General features: G+C 35.6%; 1 protein-coding gene across 3 annotated transcripts in view; it reads right to left on the bottom strand.

Moving 5' to 3' along the window:
- Positions 1-2,517: 2,517 nt before the first annotated feature.
- Positions 2,518-26,178, bottom strand: part of LOC111505742 (juvenile hormone esterase) — a 61,671-nt gene continuing 38,010 nt past the window's right edge. For all 3 annotated transcript variants that reach the window (XM_074185166.1, XM_074185158.1, XM_074185176.1), the window contains exons 6-10: positions 24,977-25,154; positions 22,124-22,287; positions 11,658-11,790; positions 11,373-11,502; positions 2,518-2,762 (exon numbers count right to left, since the gene is read on the bottom strand). In XM_074185166.1, coding sequence (XP_074041267.1) covers positions 2,567-2,762; positions 11,373-11,502; positions 11,658-11,790; positions 22,124-22,287; positions 24,977-25,154 — 801 coding nt within the window. In that variant the 3' untranslated portion in view covers positions 2,518-2,566. The remainder of the gene's footprint in view (positions 2,763-11,372; positions 11,503-11,657; positions 11,791-22,123; positions 22,288-24,976; positions 25,155-26,178) is intronic.

Genomic DNA, 26,178 nt, shown 5'->3' with positions numbered 1-26,178 from the left:
GAGAACTGAACAACAACACCCAATTGATATCAATTCCATTTCGAAAATTCACAAACTGACAGCGTCATACCAATTTAATTGTCACTATCGCTAATAGCGACCTACTAGATAGATTAGTTTCGTATTTTCGCATTTATTACGATGTTTCTCTGTAGTGGTTCCTAAAATAATTTTTTGCTGCGAACTGGTTTATTTTGGGCAAAATACCCTAGAGACATTTTTTGTTTAGAATGAAACAGGCTATCGGAAATACATTTTTAAATGGTGAACAAATAATAAGACAAAAAGTTACATTGGAAAAAAATTTTAGGGGTTGCGTTTTCCACCCCTTACAATCATGGGGTAAACCAAATAAATTCCTGGCAAGTGTCTTTTAGGTAGTACAAAACGTCAGGTCAATTTCAATATTGTAACTTTTTTAGTGCTTGGAGGAATCACCTCCTTATATGTTTTACATTTATTTAGTTACACCCTGTATAGTGCTCCAAGCTTTTGAGAAGCAGCCTTTGTAATTCCAGCGACATGATTGTGCCAAGACATATTCGTGTCCATTTCAACTCCCAACAAACTTATCGAAGCAGAAAGCTGAATTGTCTGATCTGACATTATTATATCCGGTTCGGAGATATTTATCTTCTTGAAGAAAACTGATGCCTGGGTTTTTGTGGCATTGAATTGTACCTGATTACTCTCACCCCAATTCGAAATGACTTCTACATCCTCAATAAGATATGCAAACCCCCGCTGTCCTGGAATCCAAATGGAATGACGAAACAAGTGTGCTGTCGTCAGCAAAGCAATATTTTTCTGATTAATTCGACCATTACTTGTTGTTGATATATAGTAATTTCATAAACTACACCTCACGATTTGATCTCCACAAACTAAGTAGATATCAAAACGTTAAGTTTATTTCATGATATTAGCAAAGCAAAATATTGGATTCTTGGTTTTTTTTCCAATAAGTGGTTGATGTACAATAAACGTAGGTTTGGAGATATTTTGGATCCATGGGGAATACCAGCGTTGATAGTGTTCCCCAAGGAAGCTGGAGAGCCATATACAGAAATGATCCGACAAGCCATGGCATCGAAGTTTGACCAGCAAACCCTCATGCCACACACGGTCAAAGGCCTTAGAAATATTAAGCGCAACAGCTCTTGAGCCTCCATGTTTGTCGATTGTGTTATTCCAAATATGGGTGATATACGACAGAAGGTCGCCTGTTGATCTTTGTTTCCGGAAGCCATATTGATGATCGTTCAAGATGTTGAAGCCTTCCAAATATTTGAGGATAAGGTGGTTTACGACTTTCTTCATGAGTGGGGTATAGTTATTTGGAAACATTTTCTTGCCTTTTTTGGGAATAGGCTGAACACGAGCAATTTTCCAACAAGAAGGAGAAACCTCTTTCTTGTAAGATAAAGTCTGCAAAATACATCAGTGCCAGACGCCTTAGTGATATTGATCTGTTTCAGAATTCGCCTGTCGATGCTGTCGAAAAGTAATTTCTGGCAATGTGGATTATAGTGTGGGAATAGTGGGTGGTGCCTTTTCCAGAAAATCGACAGTTGAGTGAAACGTAAATTGTTCAGCTAGTACATTTGCTTTTTCTATGGCTGTTGTTGCAATTGAACCATCCTCTTGTGTTAGTGGTGGAATTGTGGATTTTGTAAAGTTCTGACTTTAGCTTCAGCTATCGACCAGAAGGATCTAGACCCGTTGGGACTGGCAAGCAGTTAATCCCTAATTCTCTGATTGTTAAGTTCTTTGCTTTCAATTATCATAAGTTTGCAGCTATTGCGAGCATTAACAGACCTAGACCGGTTTTCGGCACTAAGATTTTTGCGCCACTGTCGGTAGGCAAGATTTTTGGAGGTGACAGCTTGTTTGCAATTATTGTTAAATCAAGGTTTGGGGTTAGATGGTCGTTTCATTGAATAAGAAATATATGCATCCATAGATGATAGAATAACTTCCGTGACTTCAGAACCACAAGTTGATGGATCATTAGAGCTGAAACAAACATCTAGCCAGGAGAAATTCCGGAAATGGTCTTGTTGAATTGCCAACATCATATGCAGGAATTACTTCTGTAAAGAATCCTGCACTGACAGCTGTCGGATATAATCCAACCCTATTTTTTTGTCTGTTTTTTATCGGAAATTAAAAAAATGTTTAGTCCATACGAATTCAATCTAAACAGCTGAATAAAAGAGTAATGTACCGGGTCTGATGAATTCACTAGTTGATACCATATAAAATCTCTCATATAAACATAATTATTAGACCTCGTATGAATTTCTTACCTTCACTCGGACTATGCCATCTGGTTACTTACTTATCTGGTTAATTGGTTCGGTAACTATTTAGTTTATATTCGAATCGACTTCGTAATGTACTATATATATTCTTGTTCATTTCTTACGGTTAACAAATCAATTGATTGATTTATGGGTTATGAGTAGTAGGAGAAAATTGTCGAAGACGCTTTCCAAAAGTCAATGAGACCTGAGATTGATAAGTTTGAAATATTTAATTGATTCCATAAAATCGTATAACAATATCAATAAGTATCGTAAGGTGGTTGGCCATATTTTCCGTATATTTCTTTTTCATAAAACTTCATGTTATCGTGGAAAGGGTTTATTCCAATCTCCAAATTTGCACTGATATTCAAGTAAACAAGACTATTTGAAATTGATGAAGACAATGGCCAAATTACATTTTGAAGCACCGAATCATTTTGATGAGTTGGATTTCTGAAAAAAAAAATAAATGAATAAATTTCTAGCAATGAAACTTGCGCTACTCATTCTAGGAATTCCACATATAACCAAACAGTTCAATTTACAGTTGTAATATTTAAAACACTGAAACAACTTGGAGAGAATATATTTTTAAACAAACGGTTTTACTAATAACAGAGCTTTGCTAATCAAATAGTAGTACACTTTGAAAACGATGCAAATTCAAGATGACCGCAGCTTCAAAATGGGGAATACATATTACCTTGTACCTGAGGCACTAAATGAACTGAATAGAATGAGAAGAATTGAGTAACAAAACTAGGAACTAAAAACATGACAATGGAATAAGAAAAAAAAATTTATGTTGAACAGTTTTTATAAAAGAAAAAGATACCAGTGATGTACTGAAAACTAAAGAATAATTCGAGAGGTCATAGATAGCAGTCATCAAACCACTCTCCTCAACAATCCATGTTAATGACCAGATAAAAAAATCGTTGGGTATAGAATTTTCATATTTACTCAGGTTGCACTACATCCAACTATTTCATTATTTTTGTATCTGATAAATATCGTAAAGTGCTGAGGAGAGTGGTGTGATTCCTGCTATCTAGGACCTTCCTAATTATTTTTTAGCTTTTAATACATTATCTACATCATTATTTCTTTCAATAAAACCGTTCAACATGAAATTTTTTTACTTATTTGATTTGTAGTTTAGATATATTTTGATAATGCTTGTTATCCAGAATACAGTGATAAAAATTTAACATCGACATTATTCAATGCTTTCAAGTGGCTTATCAAGTTACGCGTCATTAAAAACCGTGCGTAACATCATGAAATATGTGTGATTGTCGAAACAATGTTTTGGAGCAAAAAAATTAATGTAAATGGTTTGAATAATATTTGTTCAGAATGAGAATATTTTATGAAAGCAGACTCAAGTGATTCAACACAAATGGACTGGATGGATATCTTTCGAATACTTTCACCATCAACGCTGGTATTTCCCAGGAATTCGTTTTGTCTCTAACCCTCTTTTTACTGTATATCAAGGACTCATTAGTATAAACCAAAAATCTAATTTATTTCTTTACTGACATCACACTTGTCTCGTTATTACATTTGAATTCGGGGACATCGTCTGCGGATGCACATCTTCACCGGCAGCAGCAGGTTGAATATCTTAATGAGGATCTAGAAGTAATTTTGAATTGGGGTGAAAATAACCAGATTCAATTCAATGTCACAAAAACCCAGGCATCGGTTTTCTCCAGAAAAATAAATTTTTGCGAACCGGATATAATAATGTCAGGTCAGACAATTCCGCTTTCTGCTTCGATAAGTTTGTTGGGGGTTAAAATGGACACCACTATGTCTTGACACAATCATGTCGCTAGAATTGCAAAACCTGCTTCTCAATAGATTTGGAACACTGATTTGGAACACTGTTCCAAATCAGAAAACTCTACACAACTCAGCAACTTCTGATGGTTTATAAAGCTCAGATCTGACATTTTTTGGAGTATTGTTTTCATGTACGGAGCTCCGCCCCCAAACATACTCTGAAGCTGCTGGATTTCAATCAGTAAAGATCCATCCGTCTGATTGGAAACCCGAACATCACTTGAACCTTGATAGTCTGGAACATTGGAGAGCGGTTGAAGATTTGTTTCTCTTCTACAGATACTTTCCTGGGAAGTGTTCAAGTGACATATAAGTGTCATAAGTGGCATAAGTGGCATATTTGACTCCATCAAGAGCGGTATATATCAGAAATACGTGACGGACTGTGGCTGGTCATCGTTTTGAGGTTCAACGCAGTACACCTAGAACTTCATTTTTCAAGAACTCTCTCATTGGGAGAACGGCGTTTATATGGAATCTCCAGCGATCCGAATCCAATGTGAATCACTACTAGATATATGATGGAATTGGCCGATACTTGATGAAAATCCATTACAATCGTACTCAAAAAACACTTCATTGTGAGATTTTCACCAAAAAGTTTTTACAAAAACGCAACACGTGTTTCGCCATACAATGGCTCCTTCGGGCGTGTCTACTACTTTAGCAGATGCACCTGATCTCAAGATCAGGGTGTAGTGAATGCATTATTTCCCCTGAGGCCTTCTATAATCAGAACATACATTCCAACGGAGTTCGCAAAATAAATCCCGATATTTGAACATTCATCTCCTGCTTCCGGACAATATACCCTTCCCCCGGAACAGACATTTTTCCACAGGCCAACAATTCCGTGAATATATTCTTCATGACCAGTGCGCAATTCATTTCGTTTAGACACTCGAAGTTCTCAACAGGAAGCTTTGAACTGTGCTTGTGCCATAGTGCTATAAAACTATTCCACCGGTTCAGTCATTGGAGAATTATTCACAATAAGTGGGGACTCAAAAAAGTAGGAATATTTGACGGGATACTTCTCGCTTAACTCTCTCGGGCTCAACAGCACTCAAAGTGTGACGGATACATCCCAGCTCAGATATAATTTGCCGTCCTCTGTTTCGAAAATGATGAAACAGCAGAGCACATACTTTGTGCCTTCTCACTCCGGACCAAATCAGGTTTTCGGAATTTAACAGTGTCGCCCTCTTACCATCCGACCTGAAAGACTTATAAACTAATCGGCTTCGTCAAGAAGTTGGGTTTATTTGGTCGAGTGTGAATAGGTGTGAGCCACAATAAACCCTTGCGGATTGCGATAGATAGTTGAATAGACCCACTTTCATTGAACTATCCTGACCTATTATTTTCCTTACGTTCAGCTGGCGGCATTGACACGGGTTGCTTTTCTCTATAGGCGCCTGGATTCCCGGTCTTGTTTTGTCACCACTTGCTGCGGTAAGTGGTCGCGCAACACACCGAACACCCCAGACTAAGGATGGCTATTCTTATTTTCTTATATTTCTGAATTATTTTCAATACAATGAATATTTGGAAGGGTAAAATCGCAGAAGTAGGAATTTCTCATAATAGATTTAGTTAAGAACGCCGGTGAGCTGCTTAGAAGAAGTTTATTCTATGATTTTCACTATAAAGGGTTTTACAAAACCGCGTTACTTTACATTACTAAAAGTTACTTCTAAATTACAACCATTTTATACTCTAACATATTACTCGTATGCCTACTTTCTGATCAATGAATCTACCTGTAAAAGTCAGGTATGAATTAATTACCTATAATGATGAATTTCACGAAAGTACCGTAAATATAATTAACTATTTTTACTTGGAAAAGAACCGATTCAATAATGGCAAATTATTCAATTCAGTTTGATCGCGAATAAGATATTTAGGGTTTTTCAATTTTTTATTGCCATACTCTCCAACAGGTTAAGTTTCATACCTTTCTTCTGGAAATGGTGGGGCTCGTATTCATGGTTGAACTCTTGTCCCTCTATGATTAAATGAGTGGCATGTGTGGAATTCATTTTTCCATTCTGGAAACTATTTATCTGTTCCTTTATGCGGGATTTGAACTTTCTTTCAGTTTGACCTATATAAAACTTCGGAGATGACCCACATGACATGGTAGAAACAAACGTGCCAAGTCTCTTGAAGAAAGTATCTATAGAAGAATGTATCTATAGGAGAGAGACAAATCTCCAACCTTTCTTCGATGTCCCAGGCTATCTGTTCTGTCTGTTTAAATATGTCTGCTATCAAGGTTAAACGTAATGTCCGCGTCTCCTATCAGGACGAAACTGCACAAACGTTCGTAACAAATACAAGTGGTAAAAAACAGAAAGTTTTGTCCCTCATTTTTCATCATTCCTTTCTGTGGAAGATTTCCATATTTTTTCGTATGAAGATGGAGAAGCAGGAAGCCAAAACCCTTTTTCCCAAAAAAATAATTTTTTCTTAAAAATATAACCCCCTTTCAATTCAATGAATTTCTATGACTGGAAATCAAATAAACGATGAATGTCATCACGTACTGTCATTGATGATATAAATAGATATAACTCATTCGTGACATCAAGTCGACATATTATGATGTTATCCAAATAACTGATGAAAATGTAATGAGGAAAATGACTCATTCCGAAACATCGGAAGTCCGCCATTCAGAATGTCAATTTTCCAATGTGGTAAATTCGAATACCACCTGCCACTTGTGAGAATTGTACAAAAAACTGAATGTTATTTTCTTTTCTTGTTTTTCTTACGTTGGAAAATTTTTCAGAATTCGAGGTCGATTCTCAGACATTCGATATAATGTAAGTGTATGCGTCTTATTTAACACATTAAATGTTATTATTATACAAGAACGTTATGTATGTATGTGAAATTTCACCTCTTTCATATACTTCATTGTATAGCAATCCTGTGAATGATATCTGATTGAATTCCATAACGAAAGTTTGGAGTACGAACTGAACAGGAAAAATAATTTTTTCGTATAATTAATGGAATAAACGACTTACCTTAAGAAGGTTCAATCCAAATTATATGAACATGTTTTTTTGCAATATATAACACACTGTGGTATATTTTGGTTCCACGATCGTGTCACAACATTTTAAAGATAAGTTTTTTTCTTCAATATATATCTCACCAGCCCGTTTCTTGCCTAATCTGCCTCGCTTGACTCATTATTCGTAGAAAAAATATCGCAAACTGGATTGTGGGAGACCTATAAATCATTCCTAGGGTGGGAAGCTATATATTGGAGAACAAACATGTTCATATAATTTGGAATGAACTTCTTTAAGGTAAGTCGTTTAATCCATTTATTATATTTCACATGTTTGTTCTCCAATATATAACACACTGTAGCTGTTGAAAGTATCTAGCGATCTTTCAGAAAGTGTTTACCCAGTAATTTCAGACACAATTTTATATTTGCAAAATATTTATTTCCAATATATAACAGTGATGGGTAAATAACAATATCATTCTAAAAAATATTAAAGAAAACATTTGGATTTTCCTATATATAAATACTTACTCTTATATTACTAAGGAAATTATATCATTAGCAAAATTCGATTTACCACTTCTATCACAGAATTTGTTGAATATTTTCGATTTTTCTGCCAAACCAGCAGTTTTCTAATTGTCTCTTTATCTGTTCCAACACGAACAGCTGCAGAATTTGCGGCATGTCGGGTTGAATGGCTTTTGAAAATATTAAATGTCTATGCAACTTTTCTCTAGAACACTTTTAATCCCTTTTAATCCACCTACTTACGGTTTGTGATGAAGCATTGTGATAATCTTATGTGTTAGAAAAAGCATTTCATTTTCTTCCCTGGTTCTAAATGGTTTAGTTATTTGTAAATAATGTAATACGGTAGGAAGTTCATGTTTCTAGTTGCAATAGTGGTGTACTAATTTTCAAGACACTGGATATCAGAATTTCTTTGTTTTCATAAAATTGTATATCTGATATTTTGATTTTTGTTAAAGTCTGAACTCTTGCAGCTGAAGTTAATGCCATAAGCATTCAGAGCTTGAAGAAAACGTCTACTAGGGTGAGTTTAGGTAAGGGATATAATTTCTCAAAATATAACAGAACTTGACTGGATCCCAAGTATACGAGTACTTAGGAAAAACTGGCCTAATTTTAAAGACCCCTTTCAAAAATCTTCGTATAATTTTTCCATCTGTTTCCGAAAAAAAGAAAAGTAAAGATAGGGCTGAGCGATGAGTATTTAACGTTGGGTAAGATGCTCTTTTAATGAGTTCATTCGGTAAAAATTCCAAAACGTGCTTAACAGATGGTTTGAATTTATCAATTTCTGAAGATTTTGTAAATTGCCACCACTTTGAAAATGATGAATTTTAACAACATTTGAGAAGAATAATCGCCTCCCTTGTTTTTCAGAGCCAGATATTTTTGCTTTTCTAAATTGTTTGTATGCGTTAACCCATATGTGATAGCTGCACAGACCGATACGAGTTTGTCTATCAAGTGCGCCAACTCACGGATGTGACATATTGTCCTATTTTTATAATGACAGAGGGTTTTCATTTATTTCATTTTTTGTAGATATGGACATATCAAATGAGTTGAAAATAAAACCAAAAAACTGGCACTCCCTGGATGGCGTCAAACAACTTTTCTTAAAACTTATTACAAATCCCAATTGTTATAAAAGATTTTTTTGTAAATTTTGTAGTTAGGCATTCTTCATATGTTTTACCCAAAATAAGTAAATCGTCAAGATAACTGATTGATATTATTTTGTTCAACCTTAATGTCTGAATCATAGGCTTTAAAATTTTTTTGAATGAATAATCCAAAACTTGAACAGTAAAATTCGTACATCTCTTTATTGAATATGAATCATAGATATTTTCGATGTGTTTCAGATATCGGAATTGAAAAATAATTTAGAACTACTCTGTGATTTTATAATTTGAAGGGCGGTGGTGAAATGAATTCATTCAGATTTTTGAGGTTTAAAATAAATCTGAATGAACCATTAGGTTTTCTCCTCAAGAAAAAAGTTAATAAAGGAATAAATTGACATTTTTTTCAATTTACATTTTCTGATAACACCTTTTTGAAAAACTTTCTTCATTTCAGAAATTATCAGTTTTTGTTCATCTTTTGGTACAATTCGTTTATATGGATAACATATTTTGTGTAGGTATGTTCAAGGATAAGATTTTATAACCCTGAATACAATTCAAAATGAAATTGCTATTAGTTATAAATTCTTTATAAAAAAAATTTAGCCGCCCCGCAATTTGTCCTAACCTGGAGGTTTATTCGTTGAGATGTCGATGGGTTTTCTCCTTCTGTATTCCAGAAGTGTAGTGTGGCTGAACTCTCTTGATCTTTTTCTTTGTTTGAAGTTCTGGCGCCTTGAGTTTGAATTATTTTTATTTCTTCATTTTCAATTACTTTTTAGGCCATTTGTGATAATACAGGAGATATGGCGAACCACCTGCGCATGCTCATGGAGTGTATAGCGTCTGCTACTAGCTTGGAAGCGTCTGCGAGTTTTTTTGTATCTTCGCTGGACTCGTTTTCTTTCAGTTAGTTGGTGAGTATTTCTTCCATGGCGCAAAGGCCTCTATCCAAGGTATTTTGAATTTTAAATAGGTAGGTATACGTCCTTTTCTGACTTTCTGACAGTAGTGCGTCTACTTCAGCATTAGTCTCCGGAGCCCTAAGAAGATCAAAATCAGAAAGGATTTTGTATGTTTCAAATAACCTCTTTATATGATATTTGTCCACCTCTTTTGTTAAATAAGGGGTCCATTTCCAAATAATTTCTTCTTGCAAAGGTGGCCCATGTGGTTCATTCAGGAAAGATTCAACTCCTAACACGTTGGTTGCAGTTGTTTGAAAAATTGGTGGACTTGAAATAGAGCTAGGGTGCTCTTTCTGATATATATCGGTTTCTACCTGTATTATTGGAGAACCCTCGCCCTGTTAGTTCCATTACTTTTTCGTCGAGAAAGTCAACATGGACTATGACATCTCGGGGATACGGTTTCTATCGAGCAAATAACTGTTCAGTTGAAAAGAAGAGTCTTACGGCTGGCTTATCACTATGCTGCTGGAAATGAACTCAAATTGTTGATTAACCGTTTACTATTTTGAAAATATTTTGTTTCCCTTGCCTCAGGAGGTACGTAACATGTCACACAATATGTCACATTTCCTCACAAGATTCACATAAAGTAGAATCAACGCGTTACTCCTGCTATGATAGCTTAGAATGAGAAAAAAATTGTCAAATGGTTCACTTCTGAACTTGAACTATCACTGTCCATAAGCTTCAATAGTTTTCTTAGAATTTGTTTTCGTTTGGCTCTCTTCATTGATTTCGGCATTTTCCGTTAACAGATGTGAACACTTTCGCACAACAAAGAATGAGTCAAGCGAGGCAGAGCAGGCAAGAAACGGGCTGATGAGACATATAAAATTGGAGAAAAAAACGTATCTTAAAAATGTTGTGACACGATCGTGGAACGAGAATATACTACAGTGTGTTATATATTGGAGAATAAATATATGAAATATAACTCAATGTTAAATAAAAGTAGTTGTTAAAGTATGTTATCCTGAAAATTCTACATATATGTTGTTCAAATTATGGTAGATTTTTTTGAGCGTATACGGAACATCTGAAGTATATACAATTTACAACTGCGATTCATTTGAGAATCTGTGATTAACGAACAGTTCTTGTAATGTAATTACCCAAAGAACATTTCATAATATAATGAATAATTTCTAGAAAGTGAGAAAGTAGATGATTTTTTTACATCCATTGGAATATACCGAACTTTGTGAAAACACTCTCCGTTTCAGTTGTTTCGCTGGAACTACGATTTTTTTCTTCTTCCTACAGATTATGTTCTGAGGTGACTAGTGATGATGTGAATTTGATTTTCTCCAAGTTTCCGAACCTACTTTTCCCACTGAAATCTTCTTGCACTACATATTTGATTTCGTAAAATCTATAGATCATTCATTTTGAGTTTCTCTAAAAGAACATATTAACATACGTATTCATCAAATCTATCTGCCGTCAAAAGTATATTGATTATACTTTTTCTATCCCGATAATGTACGAAAATTCATTTCTTCGATGAAGAACTACTTTTCTTATGTTTATTGTTAACGGTTCTTACCCATATTTAGCAAAGTTCGTCCATAATTTGATAATTCTGTTGCTCGTTAATTTGTCACTTTCAGAAATGTTATTAATTCTTGTTGGAAACCCTCTGAATATATATCCGAGGTCTTCAGTATGACGTACTCCTAAAATGAATTTCATTTATTATGCTGCATGAAAGAATGCTGGTTGTCAGTTCGTGAACTGCGGACATATTTGTCTTACATTTATCACTTGAGGAAAATAATAAAAAGTGACATTGAACATCTGTGTGATTGATATTATTTCATTATTGCCTCACCTGGAACTGTCCGTTGTTCTACACCACCTAGACGTCCTTCATAGGAAAATACATAAAAATATACAGGGGAATATTTTGCCATATTCCCTGCTGTTCTAAGAACCGGTCTATTGAATTGATCATCACTGATGAACTGTAATGAAAGTTAGTAATAATATACTTGTGTTATTTCTGTCAACTGATATCGGGTTAATTATGGACCAGAATTTGGATATGTAAATATGTAAATCGACTTTATACTCCTATGTAAATATGATAATGAGATTGTTCAAGAGTATAATATTTCTTTTGAGATTGTTAATGGTAAACTCCCATTTTATTCTGCTAAAATTTCAAGTTCTCACATTATAGAGATTTTATCGAGTGTGCATGATATAAATCAAAATATATATATATATATATATATATATATATATATATATATTCTGGCTATGGGCCTCATCGGCGCGGTGCAGCCAAGTATGAAAATGAGCAACACTTGTTTGCCGAAAGCAGGAAACAACACATACACATACATATCAAAAGCAAGTGTGATTCACATAAAAATTTACGGAGGCTTTTCTGAAACAAAACTGAGACGCTGTTGAAATATATGTCAACTCAAATGTTCAGAAATTACAAGTTCATTCAAAAATTCCACGCTGATCTTAACATTCAGAAGTAGAGAAAAGACAAAATTTCACTACTTGAGGATGAATATTTTTACCATGACCTCGTTCTCTGACCTTTTATTAGTTTTTAATGAACTGATGTCTACTGGAGGTCCTTGCCGATTGTTGGACGAACTGGAACGAAACCACCCTTATGTCACTCATGATTTCTTCCCAACCTGAAATGAAGTATGGTTTTGATAGTTTGATTAGCAGTTTGGCTTGATTGATTGGATCACGGGGAATCAGACTTTTTCATTCTGTGCCGAATTCAAGTTCACTTACTTCAATTCGAAGTAGTGGAATGGAACTTTTCACTATTTTGTTTTTTTCTCTACCTCCACAATAACATTATCACCATGTCACTTATACACACACAGATGGCAGATGGCCTTTCCTCACACTCTCACTTTACTCACTTCAGGGGCGTATAAAATCAATGAAGTAATCCAGAAGCATCCATTTCCATTATCAAACCATAGGGAAACAGAGATAATAAAAACTATACAACAAAAAAATGAGAAAAAAAATCTTGTTCTCACGAAAGCTGATAAATTGACTGCCATCGTTATACTTGCAGGAGAAACATATATTCAGATAATCGAATCAGACATTCATAATAAAAATCTTACTGTCATCAAGAAAGACCCAACGAGAAATAGTCAAAATGAACTTAAAAAATCCCCTTCAGACACTGAACTCATTTTTACTGAATAAAAAAATTGAAAAATCACCAACCATGAACCCCCCTTGCCCTAATAAGAACATATAAAGAAGAAGAACCCCGTAAGACCAGTACAGCTTGTCAACTATAGGAAGAGCTTTCTGAATTCCGTTATGGTCCCGCCCACTAGATGAGTGTTCGTTAGAAGATTATAGTAGCGAGAGAGAGAAAGAGAGAAAGAGAGAGAGAGATACTTCTCAAGTCTCTGCTTGGATTTGACAAGTTGTAGTTTCTTTTATAAACAGTCCGGTAAAAGAACTAGGAATGCGTCTTAACAAGTTGTTATTAATAACAATATTAATAACTTCGTCCCACGTCACAGCATTAAAAATTCACTGACTTGAGGTGAGGTTGAGTTAGGTCAAGAGTGAGTGGGTCTATTCGACCCTCCACCGCAACCCGCAAGGGTTTATTGTGGCTCACACCTATTCACACTCGACCAAATAAACTCAGCTTCGTACGAAGCCGATTATTTTGTATGGTGAGTGGTCCTTCAGGTCAGATGGAAAGAGTTCGGCTCTGCTGAACTCTAAAAACCGGATTCGGTCCCCAGCGGGGCAGGCACAAAGTATGTACTCTGCTGTTTCATCGTTTACCAAACAGAGGCAACACGCACTGTCATCCGACAGTCCGAGTCTCTGCATATGATAATTCATATGATAGTGACTTGTGAGAGGGCATGTTCATTCCTACTGTAGAGTCACAACTTTTTGGTATCAAGATTCGAAGGGTGAGTAAACGCCTTGGAGTGAGCCAATCCCGGAAGATTCAGCCAGAAGTCCATGAATCTACTTGCCATCCAGGTGTTCACTCTTTGTTTGGAAAGCCTAAAGCGATGCCAATTACAATTTCTGGTATGATGAAGATGCTTGCAGCACCCTCCTTTACAAAGGAGTCAGCAGCTTCATTGCCTTCCAAGCCAGTATGGCCAGGAATCTAGACCAGAGACAATCTGTTGAGTCTTTCTATCGAGGATTGTCGTTTTGGCAATATATATATATATATATATATATATATATATATATATATATATATATATATATATATATATATATATATATATATATATATATATAAATAGAGATATTATCTAGTGTGCAAGATACAAATCAAAAATGAAACAATTCGTGGACACAACACTCCAAAAAAGGGGGGCAAACCGCGGACACGTGTTTCTGGCTATGGGCCTCATCGGCGCGGTGCAGCCAAGTATGAAAATGAGCAACACTTGTTTGCCGAAAGCAGGAAACAACACATACACACTCGACAAAATCTCTATTTGTATTTATATCCTGGACCCGGATGTCACACAGGTAGCTATAGCTGCCTACGTGGTCATGTTAGATGTAGCCTGGGAATTCTAGGTCTTTTAACTGGAATCAAAAATGTGCGGTTCGCTTCTGTTGTTGACTCCGTGCGTATAGTGGACACACATGTATACATATACAGGGTGTCCCTGGACTTCCTCTTTTCCTCTCGGGAATGTATAGATGGGGTCAAAATATCACCAGTACTTCATATAACTTTTTTTCCTAAAAGTCTTCGTAACCAAGTTACGGGCCCTCGAAGTTACAAAATGAAAAAGGTTTTTCTTTGATAACTTTTCAAGTGAATATTCAAAATGATCCAAATTTTGGTAATTGACTAAACAAATGAATTCCGTCGATGAGCTTTCATGCAGGAGTCACTTGTTTTGCTACAAAGTCAGGAACGGACTACCCCCGATGGTCCACACCCCAAAACTTTGAAATGACAGATATTTTTCAATATTTTTCAACAAAATAAGGTTACTTGGACAATTTTATGAATAAAAGTACTCGTGTGGAAAGTCGATCGGAGCAACGAGTCTTGATAAAAATGTAGTTCTACTCGACGACATCAAACCCGCTCGTCCACCATTATTTGAAATGAATAATTATCAAAGCAAAAATAATAATGATAACGTTAATTCAACAACATTTATAACAGGAATAATACAAAGTATGCTAAAATGAAGTCGTAAACAAAAAGTACAGTACCTATATGGAAGTTTAAGTCACAATTGTGATAGCAGATATTTTTTTAAAAAAAATATCAAGTTCTGTAGATTCGTGGTGTTTTTAAACTAACAAGCTACTCTACTATGAAATATCGAATTCATTCCATATTTTGTATGTACATAATACGTGTGGAATAATCACGTTTCGTGTTGATCAGTTATCTGAATCTCATGAAACTCAACATTCGAATGTTTCAAATTCTTCTTCACAGCTAAACTGTTGAGGAGTTTCACTGATAATTATAATTTTATGGGAGAAATTCTTTAACACGAATCTAAATTTAGCTGAAAAAACGCACATCGGAAAAAATATTTACTATACTAATAAAAAGCAAACGAATGAACTACAAAAACGGCTGCACATGATCAGGTGAAAAATATCCAGGGAATAATTTGTTCCATTTCTTTCACAGATGTTGACAAAAAAACCTTTTAGAAAGTTTTCATAAAAAATGAGAAACTGGAATGCGATTTTGTTTTGTTGAGTGGTGCGTTGTCATATGACTATCATTGTATTGTCAATATTCTATAGGATATTTTGAATTTTTTTGATATGGTCGAACAGTTCACATTCAATGAGTATGCAGATATGCATGTATTTTATGGACGAGCATTTTGTAATGCTGCAGAAGCTCGTCGTCTGTATTCCGAGCATTTTCCCAATCGAACGGTACCGTCAAGAGAAACATTCGAGCGTGTCGATCGCAGCTTGAGGGAGACAGGTATGTAATAATTGATAATTAATTTGAGCACGTTGTTTTATTTCGATATTATTGTAGGTACAGTTTTGCCAAAACGAGGTGGTGAGGGCGCTCCTAGGACTGTACGTACCATTGTATTGGAGGAAAATATTTTGGAAGCCGTCGCTGATGATCCTTCAATGAGCATCAGAAATCTATCAGAACAGTTCCATACTTCCAAGTCCACTATTCATAGAATAATTAGGGAACAACTGCTCCACCCATTTCACATCCAGAAGGTACATGCCATGACACCTCAAGATTTTCCAGCACGACTGGAATATGCCAATTGGTTCATGGATAGGCAAAGAGAGGATATGACTTTTATTAATCGAGTTTTATTCACTGATGAAGCAGGTTTCAGTAGAGATGGAGTTATCAACTCTCATAATCTCCATATATGGGCCGAAGAAAATCCCCATGGGATATTGCAAACCGAACACCAACGGAAATTCAACGTGAATGTTTGGGCTGGTATCATAGGAAACCATCTTATAGGACCATTCGTTCTACAGGACCGATTGAATGAAGAACGTTATTTGGAGTTCATTCAGAACGATTTGAATGGACTTTTGGAACATGTTCCATTGCAAACCCGAAGAGATATGTGGTTTATGCATGATGGCGCTCCTCCTCATTTTAATTTTATTGTGCGTGACCATCTGATCCATATTTTCCACAATAGATGGATTGGTAGAGGTGGGCCATATTCATGGCCATCGCGGTCTCCGGATTCAAATTTATTGGATTTCTTTCTGTGGGGGCATCTAAAAAGCCTTGTTTACGCTACACCTATTCACACAAGAGATGCATTGTTGAATAGAATAACATTACATTGTGAAGCCATACGAAACGACCCTGGAATGCTATTTCAAGTACAGAGAGGGTGTCTTCGCAGACTAAGAAAATGTATAGAGAGAGAAGGTGGTCATATCGAGCAGTTTCTGTAGCGGATTTTTCATTTCTGTTTGCTCTTGAGGCTCTTGAGTTTCGTTAGTTAAACGTGTTTGCATTATAAAAATTCGTTATGAACATTTTACCTATCATTTCCATTTTCCTTAAAAACTAATATTTTCGAATAATGGTAGACATCTCAGGATAAATGTTGTTGAATTAACGTTATCATTATTATTTCTGCTTTGATAATTATTCATTTCAAATAATGGTGGACGAGCGGGTTTGATGTCGTCGAGTGAAACTACATTTTTATCAAGACTCGTTGCTCCGATCGACTTTCCACACGAGTACTTTTATTCATTAAATTGTCCAAGTAACCTTAATTTGTTGAAAAATATTGAAAAATATCTGTCATTTCAAAGTTTTGGGGTGTGGACCATCGGGGGTAGTCCGTTCCTGACTTTGTAGCAAAACAACTGACTCCTGCATGAAAGCTCATCGAAGGAATTCATTTGTTTAGTCAATTACCAAAATTTGAATGATTTTGAATATTCACTTGAAAAGTTATCAAAGAAAAACATTTTTCATTTTGTAAATTCGAGGGCCCGTTACTTGGTAACGAAGGATTTTAGGAGAAAAAGTTATATGAAGTACTGGTGATATTTTGACCCCATCTATACATTCCCGAGAGGAAAAGAGGAAGTCCAAGGACACCCTGTATATGTATACATTGTATATATTGTATATATATTATATATATGTATATATATATATATATATATATATATATATATATATATATATATATATATATATATATATATATATATATATATATATATATATATATATATATATATATATATATATAAACATAGCATATCGGACATAGCACTCATGAAAGTGGCAAACCATAGACACGTGTTTCGGGCTTTTGGCCCATCATCAGTATGGTGCAGCCAAGTGTAAGGATGGGCAACACTTGGTTACCAAAAGATAGAAATACAAATGCACGGAGCCACCAACAGGAACCAACCGCACATTTGTGGTTTCAGTTGATAGATCTCGTGTTCACAAGAAAACTATCAAAATCACCACGGAGGCTGCTATAGCTACCTGCGTGACATCCGGGTCCAGGAAATTATACAAATATGAAAGTTATTGAGTGTCTTGATATAGAAACACAAGTTAATATCGGACATAGCACTCATGAAAGTGGCAAACCATAGACACGTGTTTCGGGCTTTTGGCCCATCATCAGTATGGTGTAGCCAAGTGTAAGGATGGGCAACACTTGGTTACCAAAAGATAGAAATACAAATGCACTGAGCCACCAACAGGAACCAACCGCACATTTGTGGTTTCAGTTGATAGATCTCGTGTTCCTGTTGGTGGTTCCGTGCATTTGTATTTCTATCTTTTGGTAACCAAGTGTTGCCCATCCTTACACTTGGCTGCACCATACTGATGATGGGCCAAAAGCCCGAAACACGTGTCTATGGTTTGCCACTTTCATGAGTGCTATGTCCGATATTAACTTGTGTTTCTATATCAAGACACTCAATAACTTTCATATTTGTATAATTTCCTGGACCCGGATGTCACGCAGGTAGCTATAGCAGCCTCCGTGGTGATTTTGATAGTTTTCTTGTTAACACGAGATCTATCAACTGAAACCACAAATGTGCGGTTGGTTCCTGTTGGTGGCTCCGTGCATTTGTATTTCTATCTTTTGGTAACCAAGTGTTGCCCATCCTTACACTTGGCTGCACCATACTGATGATGGGCCAAAAGCCCGAAACACGTGTCTATGGTTTGCCACTTTCATGAGTGCTATGTCCGATATTAACTTGTGTTTCTATATCAAGACACTCAATAACTTTCATATTTATATATATATATATATATATATATATATATATATATATATATATATATATATATATATCGAGCTGATCGAGCTATCATCATCAAGGCTCTACTCAATGTGTCAACCTTTTGTTTGTCCTTTTATGCGGTCCAAATGCCTTAGTGTAGGTACTTCAGGTACTTAAGTTGAATTTGCCTGTATTTGGGTTACATCAGGTAATATTCTTTACGTTGGATCTTCTCTAGGTTTACTGTTTCTAGAAGTGTGTATTGTTTTGAATAATATATTAAATGTTAGGTCTTGGTTTCATAAGTAAAAGCATGGGATTTTGCTGCCGTAGCTGTTCATAAATATGTCTGCTAAAGCCCATTGATAAACCTGAATTATGTTTATTGAATTCCTTGTTGAACTGTGAGTAATTCTGATTTGGGCATTCACCGAAAGCTGTCGAAATTTCAAAAGAAGTGATATGGTCTACTTTGGACAGATCTAATATATCTAAAATGAGAGGCTTACATTTGTTGTACGATATGTTGCAGAACACACTCTTTACATCGAATGAAACTGAAATTGGATTATGTGGCGTAGTTTGGTTACTTATTTCTTCCACTAAAGTCAGTGGGTAGCTTGGTATATCCTCCAAAGCACAATGGACTTTGTTCACAGTTGGTGCCTGAGGGAGCAGATGTCTGTCAACTTCAGCAAAACTGTAATACTCTCTTTCACCAGAAGGAGAAAATTGGACGATCTAACACCTTTTCTAAATGGTGAGGTCATTCCATTTGGAATAGTGGTGAAATATCTTGGCATTGTCCTTGATGAAAAACTCACCTGGAACCGTGTTAGGAATCACACGTTAAAAGGTAAGACCTCGTTAGTCCTTAGCTCGCACAAGTTTCTCAACTTCTGAGAGTTGTCGTTCGTATGGGGGCGGCAGTTGATTAACGGTAAAACAGATTTTTTTTTAAACTCTCACTTGGACAAAGTTTTACACTAAGCCATACTGTCTCTATGGACATGTCGAAGGATTTGTGTTGAAACTTAGTATTCAGGTCAGACCAATGATCAATTGTCTGTTGGCCGAAGGCTTCACAGAAAATGGCCCAGGCGAAGCTCTCTTGCTTACAGGGACAGGCATGTCTAGCCATCAGTGGTGCCATCATTACGACACCGTCAGCGGCCATGGAGATCCTTCTAGATCTAACTCATCTCCATATTTTTCTGGAGAGAGAGGCTAGATGAACTACATATAGACTTGTGGACATTTGCCAATTGCACGAATCAATTTAATGCAGAGTTTCAACAGACTGTTGGTTGACATTGAAAGTCACAGCATTCTGGAAATCACCTCTGATTATGCCTACAACTGTCAACTATGAGCTGCCTTATAAAGTAGTGTCCTCGAGTAGAGAGGACTGGATCCTCAGAGAGAAGGACATATTAAGAGCATCTGTGAAGCATATTGCTTCACAGATGGTTCAAAAACACCTTCCGGTTCTGGTGCAGGTGTTTTCAGTCGCAGATCCTATGCAACTATATTTTCGCTGAAATACAGTTGCATAGGCAACCTGCCTATACAACTGTATTTCAAGCGGAAAATCACGGTATTGAGTGTGCTGAAAGATTTGAAAAATCCAAACACATACACAAGTCAATAAAAATAGCTTGGCTCCTACCGAGCAACGTTTAAATTGTAGGAAATTGCCAAAAACGACAATCCTCGATAGAAAGACTCAACAGATTGTCTCTGGTCTGGATTCCTGGCCATACTGGCTTGGAAGGCAATGAAGCTGCTGACTCCTTTGTAAAGGAGGGTGCTGCAAGCATCTTCATCATACCAGAAATTTTAATTGGCATCGCTTTAGGCTTTCCAAACAAAGAGTGAACACCTGGATGGCAAGAAGATTCATGGACTTCTGGCTGACTCACTCCAAGGCGTTTACTTACCCTTCGAATCTTGATACCAAAAAGTTGTGACTCTACAGTAGGAATGAACTACGATGTCTAACATGCCCTCTCACAAGTCACTGTCATTTGAATCATCATATGCAGAGACTCGGACTGTCGGATGACAGTGCGTGTTGCCTCTGTTTGGTAAACGATGAAACAGCAGAGTACATACTTTGTGCCTGCCCCGCTGGGGACCGAATCAGGTTTTTAGAGTTCAGCAGAGTCGAACTCTTACCATCTGACCTGAAGGACCACTCACCATACAAAATAATCGGACCCACTCACTTTCGACTTAACTTAACCTCACCTCAAGTCAGTGAATTTTCAATGCTGTGACGTGGGACGAAGTTATTAATATTGTTATCAATAACAACTTGTTAAGACGCATTCCTAGTTCTTTCACCGGACTGTTTATAAAAGAAACTACAACTTGTCAAATCCAAGCAGAGACTTGAGAAGTATCTCTCTCTCTCTTTCTCTCTCTCTCTCTCTCTCTCTCTCTCGCTACTATAATCTTCTAACGAACACTCATCTAGTGGGCGGGACCATAACGGAATTCAGAAAGCTCTTCCTATAGTTGACAAGCTGTACTGGTCTTACGGGGTTCTTCTTCTTTATATGTTCCTATTAGGGCAAGAGGGGTTCATGGTTGGTGATTTTTCAATTTTTTTCTTCAGTAAAAATGAGTTCAGTGTCTGGAGAGGATTTTTTAAGTTCATTTTGACTATTTCTCGTTGGGTCTTTCTTGATGACAGTAAGATTTTTATTATGAATGTCTGATTCGATTATCTGAATATATGTTTCTCCTGCAAGTATAACGATGGCAGTCAATTTATCAGCTTTCGTGAGAACAAGATTTTTTTTTCTCATTTTTTTGTTGTATAGTTTTTATTATCTCTGTTTCCCTATGGTTTGATAATGCAAATGGATGGTTCTGAATTACTTCATTGATTTTATACGCCCCTGAAGTGAGTGAAGTGAGAGTGTGAGGAAAGGCCATCTGCCATCTATGTGTGTATAAGTGACATGGTGATAATGTTATTGTGGAGGTAGAGAAAAAAACAAAATAGTGAAAAGTTCCATTCCACTACTTCAAATTGAAGTAAGTGAATTTGAATTCTGCACAGAATGAAAAAGTCTGATTCCCCGTGATCCAATCAATCAAGCCAAACTGCTAATCAAACTATCAAAACCATACTTCATTTCAGGTTGGGAAGAAATCATGAGTGACATAAGGGTGGTTTCGTTCCAGTTCGTCCAACAATCGGCAAGGACCTCCAGTAGACATCAGTTCATTAAAAACTAATAAAAGGTCGGAGAACGAGGTCATGGTAAATTAATTCATCCTCAAGTAGTGAAATTTTGTCTTTACTCTACTTCTGAATGTTAAGATCAGCGTGGAATTTTTGAATGAACTTGTAATTTCTGAACATTTGGGTTGACATATGTTTCAACAGCGTCTCAGTTTTGTTTCAGAAAAGCCTCCGTAAATTTTTATGTGAATCACACTTGCTTTTGATAATTACATCGAACTTCCATACTTGGTGTGAACCTGAGCTAGCTCTCAAAGATTTTTTTTAATTCAGAAGTTACTTACTTTGATAACGGACTCAGTTTGTATGCTCAACGGAAATATGTTGAAGTAACGCGTTTTTATAGCCAATGCAGCTATTCTTCGATCCAGAAGATATTTTGTGAGATCCTCTGGGGCAAGAAGCTCAAACTGTATGTCATATTTCAATAAATACAATCGAATCAGTGCTGAAAATAAAATTTTATGTTATAGATCATGTATTCATTCGTTATTACCGAAAAAAAAGGAGCGAAGCTAAAAACATCAGCAGAAGCTGAGAGTGAATCTGAAAACTTAAGGAGATATACGTGGAGTAGAGTTATTCATGTTGAGAATATGATGTGATTCAACTTTGAAATTTCAGCGTCTGAAACCAGGAGCAAGTTTCTTTAAGAATTCGCAAACTTGGACATCAAGAACATTACAATAACGATTATTTTTCAGGATTTTAGAACACTCATTTCTGGAAAAATTCAAAATTAAGTTGTACTGAATTGGAAGTCAATGCTTCTTATCTATGAATATTCAAATAACAGTATGTTGATCTAATAAATCAAAATATTCATTTATACTTGCAAGTAACATGAATATAGTCTTTTTGGGATGAACTTTCCAGTTTGCACTTTAATATACTTCAGCAGATTCTCTATAGATTTATCTTTGTTCATTTTTCAGATTATGAAAGTTTGTAAACCCAAAAAAAGTAGGAAATATTGAGTTCTCCACAAAAAAATGTTTTTCACGTTATGGGCCATAATGTGTTGGGGACTTTAAAATCTTAGAAAATCTGTATCAAAAACTGTTGAACTCTCGCAATAGTTTGAATTTTTTTTGTAGATGTAGAGATAATAAAATAATTTTTAGGAACCTCCGATTGACAATTACTCATAATGGTTCACAATGTAGAGGAATTTTGGAAATAACTGGTCATGTATTGGTCAGAGAAAGAATACAGTTTCATCGTCACAATATAATAGTATTTGGAAATTAAATTATTAGTTGAGAATAATATATGATTCAACATCTTCTTCCGTCTGATCATAATTACATCTATGATTGCATTCATGGATGCATGCACGGAAAAACGCTGGAAAATTATCTTTCAGAGGAATAAATATGAAGAAAAAACTTGAATTACTGAAAGAATTGAATTTGGCAGTTGCCCCAAAAATAGTTCCAACTTTAGATCTAATTACCGTTATAGAATCCATAGCTCATAATTCACCTACAGAAATTGCTGGTGATATCAAATCAGATCGCAAAACCGTTTTTTCTCGATCATATCGAATCAAAAGTAATTTTGAAGAATTTCAAAATATTGAACCCAACTATCTCAGATCTGACAGTAGTATTGAAATTCTTCCCGCAGATAATAGTAATGCAACAGTTATAATGGACTCCCATGAATACGAAAACAAATTAGGACTTTATCCAAACACAAAAATATTCTTATAGAAATAGAACGTGAGCATTTGATTCAGTGACGAATGTAATTTTTTTCTCAAACGGAGATGTCAACCGCCAAAATGTTTGATATCGGTCAGATATAAACCTACATTTCTCAATCTGAAATATGAACAAAGTTGTATGAATAGAAAATCTCTTAATTCAATTTTGTTATTATTTATTTCATTTTATTTGCTTTGTAGCTCCTGACAGTAAAACGTATGTTAAAAGAAATACAGCTTTTCAAAATTGTGATGAAAGTTTCAAAGTGAATTTTGGGTTTTGCAAAAAAGATTTTTTCCGAAACGTCTAACATTCAAGAAAGCTAAGTATGAAAAACTTATTTTTTTCAAGTGAGTTTTTGAAATTTATGAAAACGACAGGTTGCTAAATAATTTGATTCCTCAGTGGTTTATATTACGTAATGACTTTTCGAAATGAACTTTCAGTTTGCCCGTCATTACTCTTCAACAGATTCTCTTTGTTTTTTCAGATTGTGGAAGGTTCAATACCAAAACATCAGTAAGAAATATTGTGTCCTCCGCAAAAACATTCTTTCAGAAAATAAACCCATATAGTTTTCGAGAAGGTCACATCCAAACTCCTGAACAGACATATTGTAGGGAGAATCTGACTGGCAATTTATACTTTAAAATTTTCCAAAAATTCTTTCACTGACGGATTCAAGATATGTTGCCGACAATGAACATGATTTCAAAAATCCAGTTGTTTTTCAACATAATGGTGCGTTCCCACCCTTTTTTTGGTTTTGTTGGGATTTGGTTGGATCAGACATACCCAGCCAAGTGGATTGGCGAACGCGGCCCACTGGAATGGCCTGCTCGTTCACTAGATTTTACTCCTTCCGAAACTTTTCTTCGCGGCTATAATAAATCGAGAGTTTATGTTACACAACCTGGGTTCTAGTATTACCCCAAAAACATTCTGAAATGTTAGAATTTCAGAATGTTGCAGATGAGTTCAAAAATAGACTGTTTCACTGTCAGGTGGTTCAAAGCAATCGTTTGTTGCCTTCGGAATGAACACTTATAGATCGAAAAAAATGTGAATGATTTATTTATCCTTCCGAAAAGTATATACTTCAAAAAATCTAATATGGGAGTTACGAAGTACTAAGTCCCAAATTCAAACACCAATAGTGAGAAAATCACATCGATGTACTTGCATATTTATATTCAGGAGGAATGAAAGATTTTACTGCTAGGTCAATGTTTATATAATATTAGTTTGATATCAAGTTTGGCAGTTTCATTTCTTGAATCTTTCAAGGAATATGTGGTACTTTACCTTTTTAACTTCCTGTAAATGAATTATATAGACTATTGATTGATAGGATAACGATCTACTAACTCAAAAAGATGAAAAATATTATAACACGAATAATAGAACGAGTAAAAATCATTGTTTCACCTGGTATCGATCCTGTTGCAGCTCCTTCATTCGAGTTCACTCCTATTATTGTAGGAACATGATCGAAATAACCTTCAGATAAACCTTTCTCACTATAGTTGTAAAAGAAAGCGCCATTGTGATATGGTTCTATGACTGGACCAAATTGTATTCCTGCTAGCGGATTCTCTAAGGCTATCTGAAATAAACAAATGAGTTGTTCAATGTAGCTTATTTTGATATGGGTACAACATATATTTGGATTCTTATCATATATATGTTAGACGTGCTGAGTTGAAAAAACAGATAGAAATTTAGAGCAAGTATATATTCATATTCAAATAAATGTGATGGGTTCTAATGAGAAGTGAAGTTGAATACGTTGAGCCGTGAAAACATTTGAATTATAAAACATATTGTTGATGTACGATGAGAAAAACCACTCACAAACGTGTTTAATATAGACGGATTGTTACACATTCGCAGAAGTTTTCCTTTTGGAACTGCGTATAGTTTGTGAGTGAAAATATCAAGTATCAAAGACCAACTCATCTGAAGTAAGATACAATTCAGCATACGGACTTGCAGTGGTGGAATGGAGTCGGTCTAGAAGAATTAACGATTTGGGAGTAAGACACACCTGGAGAGAATATGAAATGAGAGAGTATTATTTTCAGAATCAGGAATAATTGAAGCTGGTTGCTCGTTACGTGATATAACACAGAGGGTTAGTATACTCACGAGGATAGGCAATGGTGCATTTATGCGATAATCGAGGCTCCATAGAAAAACTGAGACATCTTCTATTATTGAATAGAACTGGCCGATACTTGATGAAAATCCATATTAAAAAACCAATCAATACAGTTTATTGTATGATTTTCACTATTTTTTATAGTTTTTTAATATGTTATATTTGTTTTAATATGTTATATTTTTTTAATATTTATTTACTTCAAGTCTTTCCATATAGCGTATGTTTCTCCAGTGAATACCGTGCTCTCTCTTGGTAGTTTGTACAAAGCTTGAAAACCTGCGATAGTGAAAGCTGATCCGACTCCGTCTATGGTCTTGGATGCATCTGTGCAGAGGAAATTGAAGTCTGCATATTTTTCTAGAAGATGATGAAATTCTGCATTGATCATTCCGTGGTTCATCTGACTTTTATCATATTGTGAAAGAGTATGGTCAATTTTGATTTTGGGGATCCTCCAGGGTGGTAG

The sequence above is a fragment of the Leptinotarsa decemlineata genome, unplaced genomic scaffold (assembly GCF_025532065.1).
Source record: "Leptinotarsa decemlineata unplaced genomic scaffold, Ldec_3_MD MMD2_P_RNA_scaffold_2, whole genome shotgun sequence".
In the NCBI taxonomy this organism is placed as follows: domain Eukaryota; kingdom Metazoa; phylum Arthropoda; class Insecta; order Coleoptera; family Chrysomelidae; genus Leptinotarsa; species Leptinotarsa decemlineata.
This window is presented reverse-complemented; position numbering and strand designations above follow the sequence as displayed.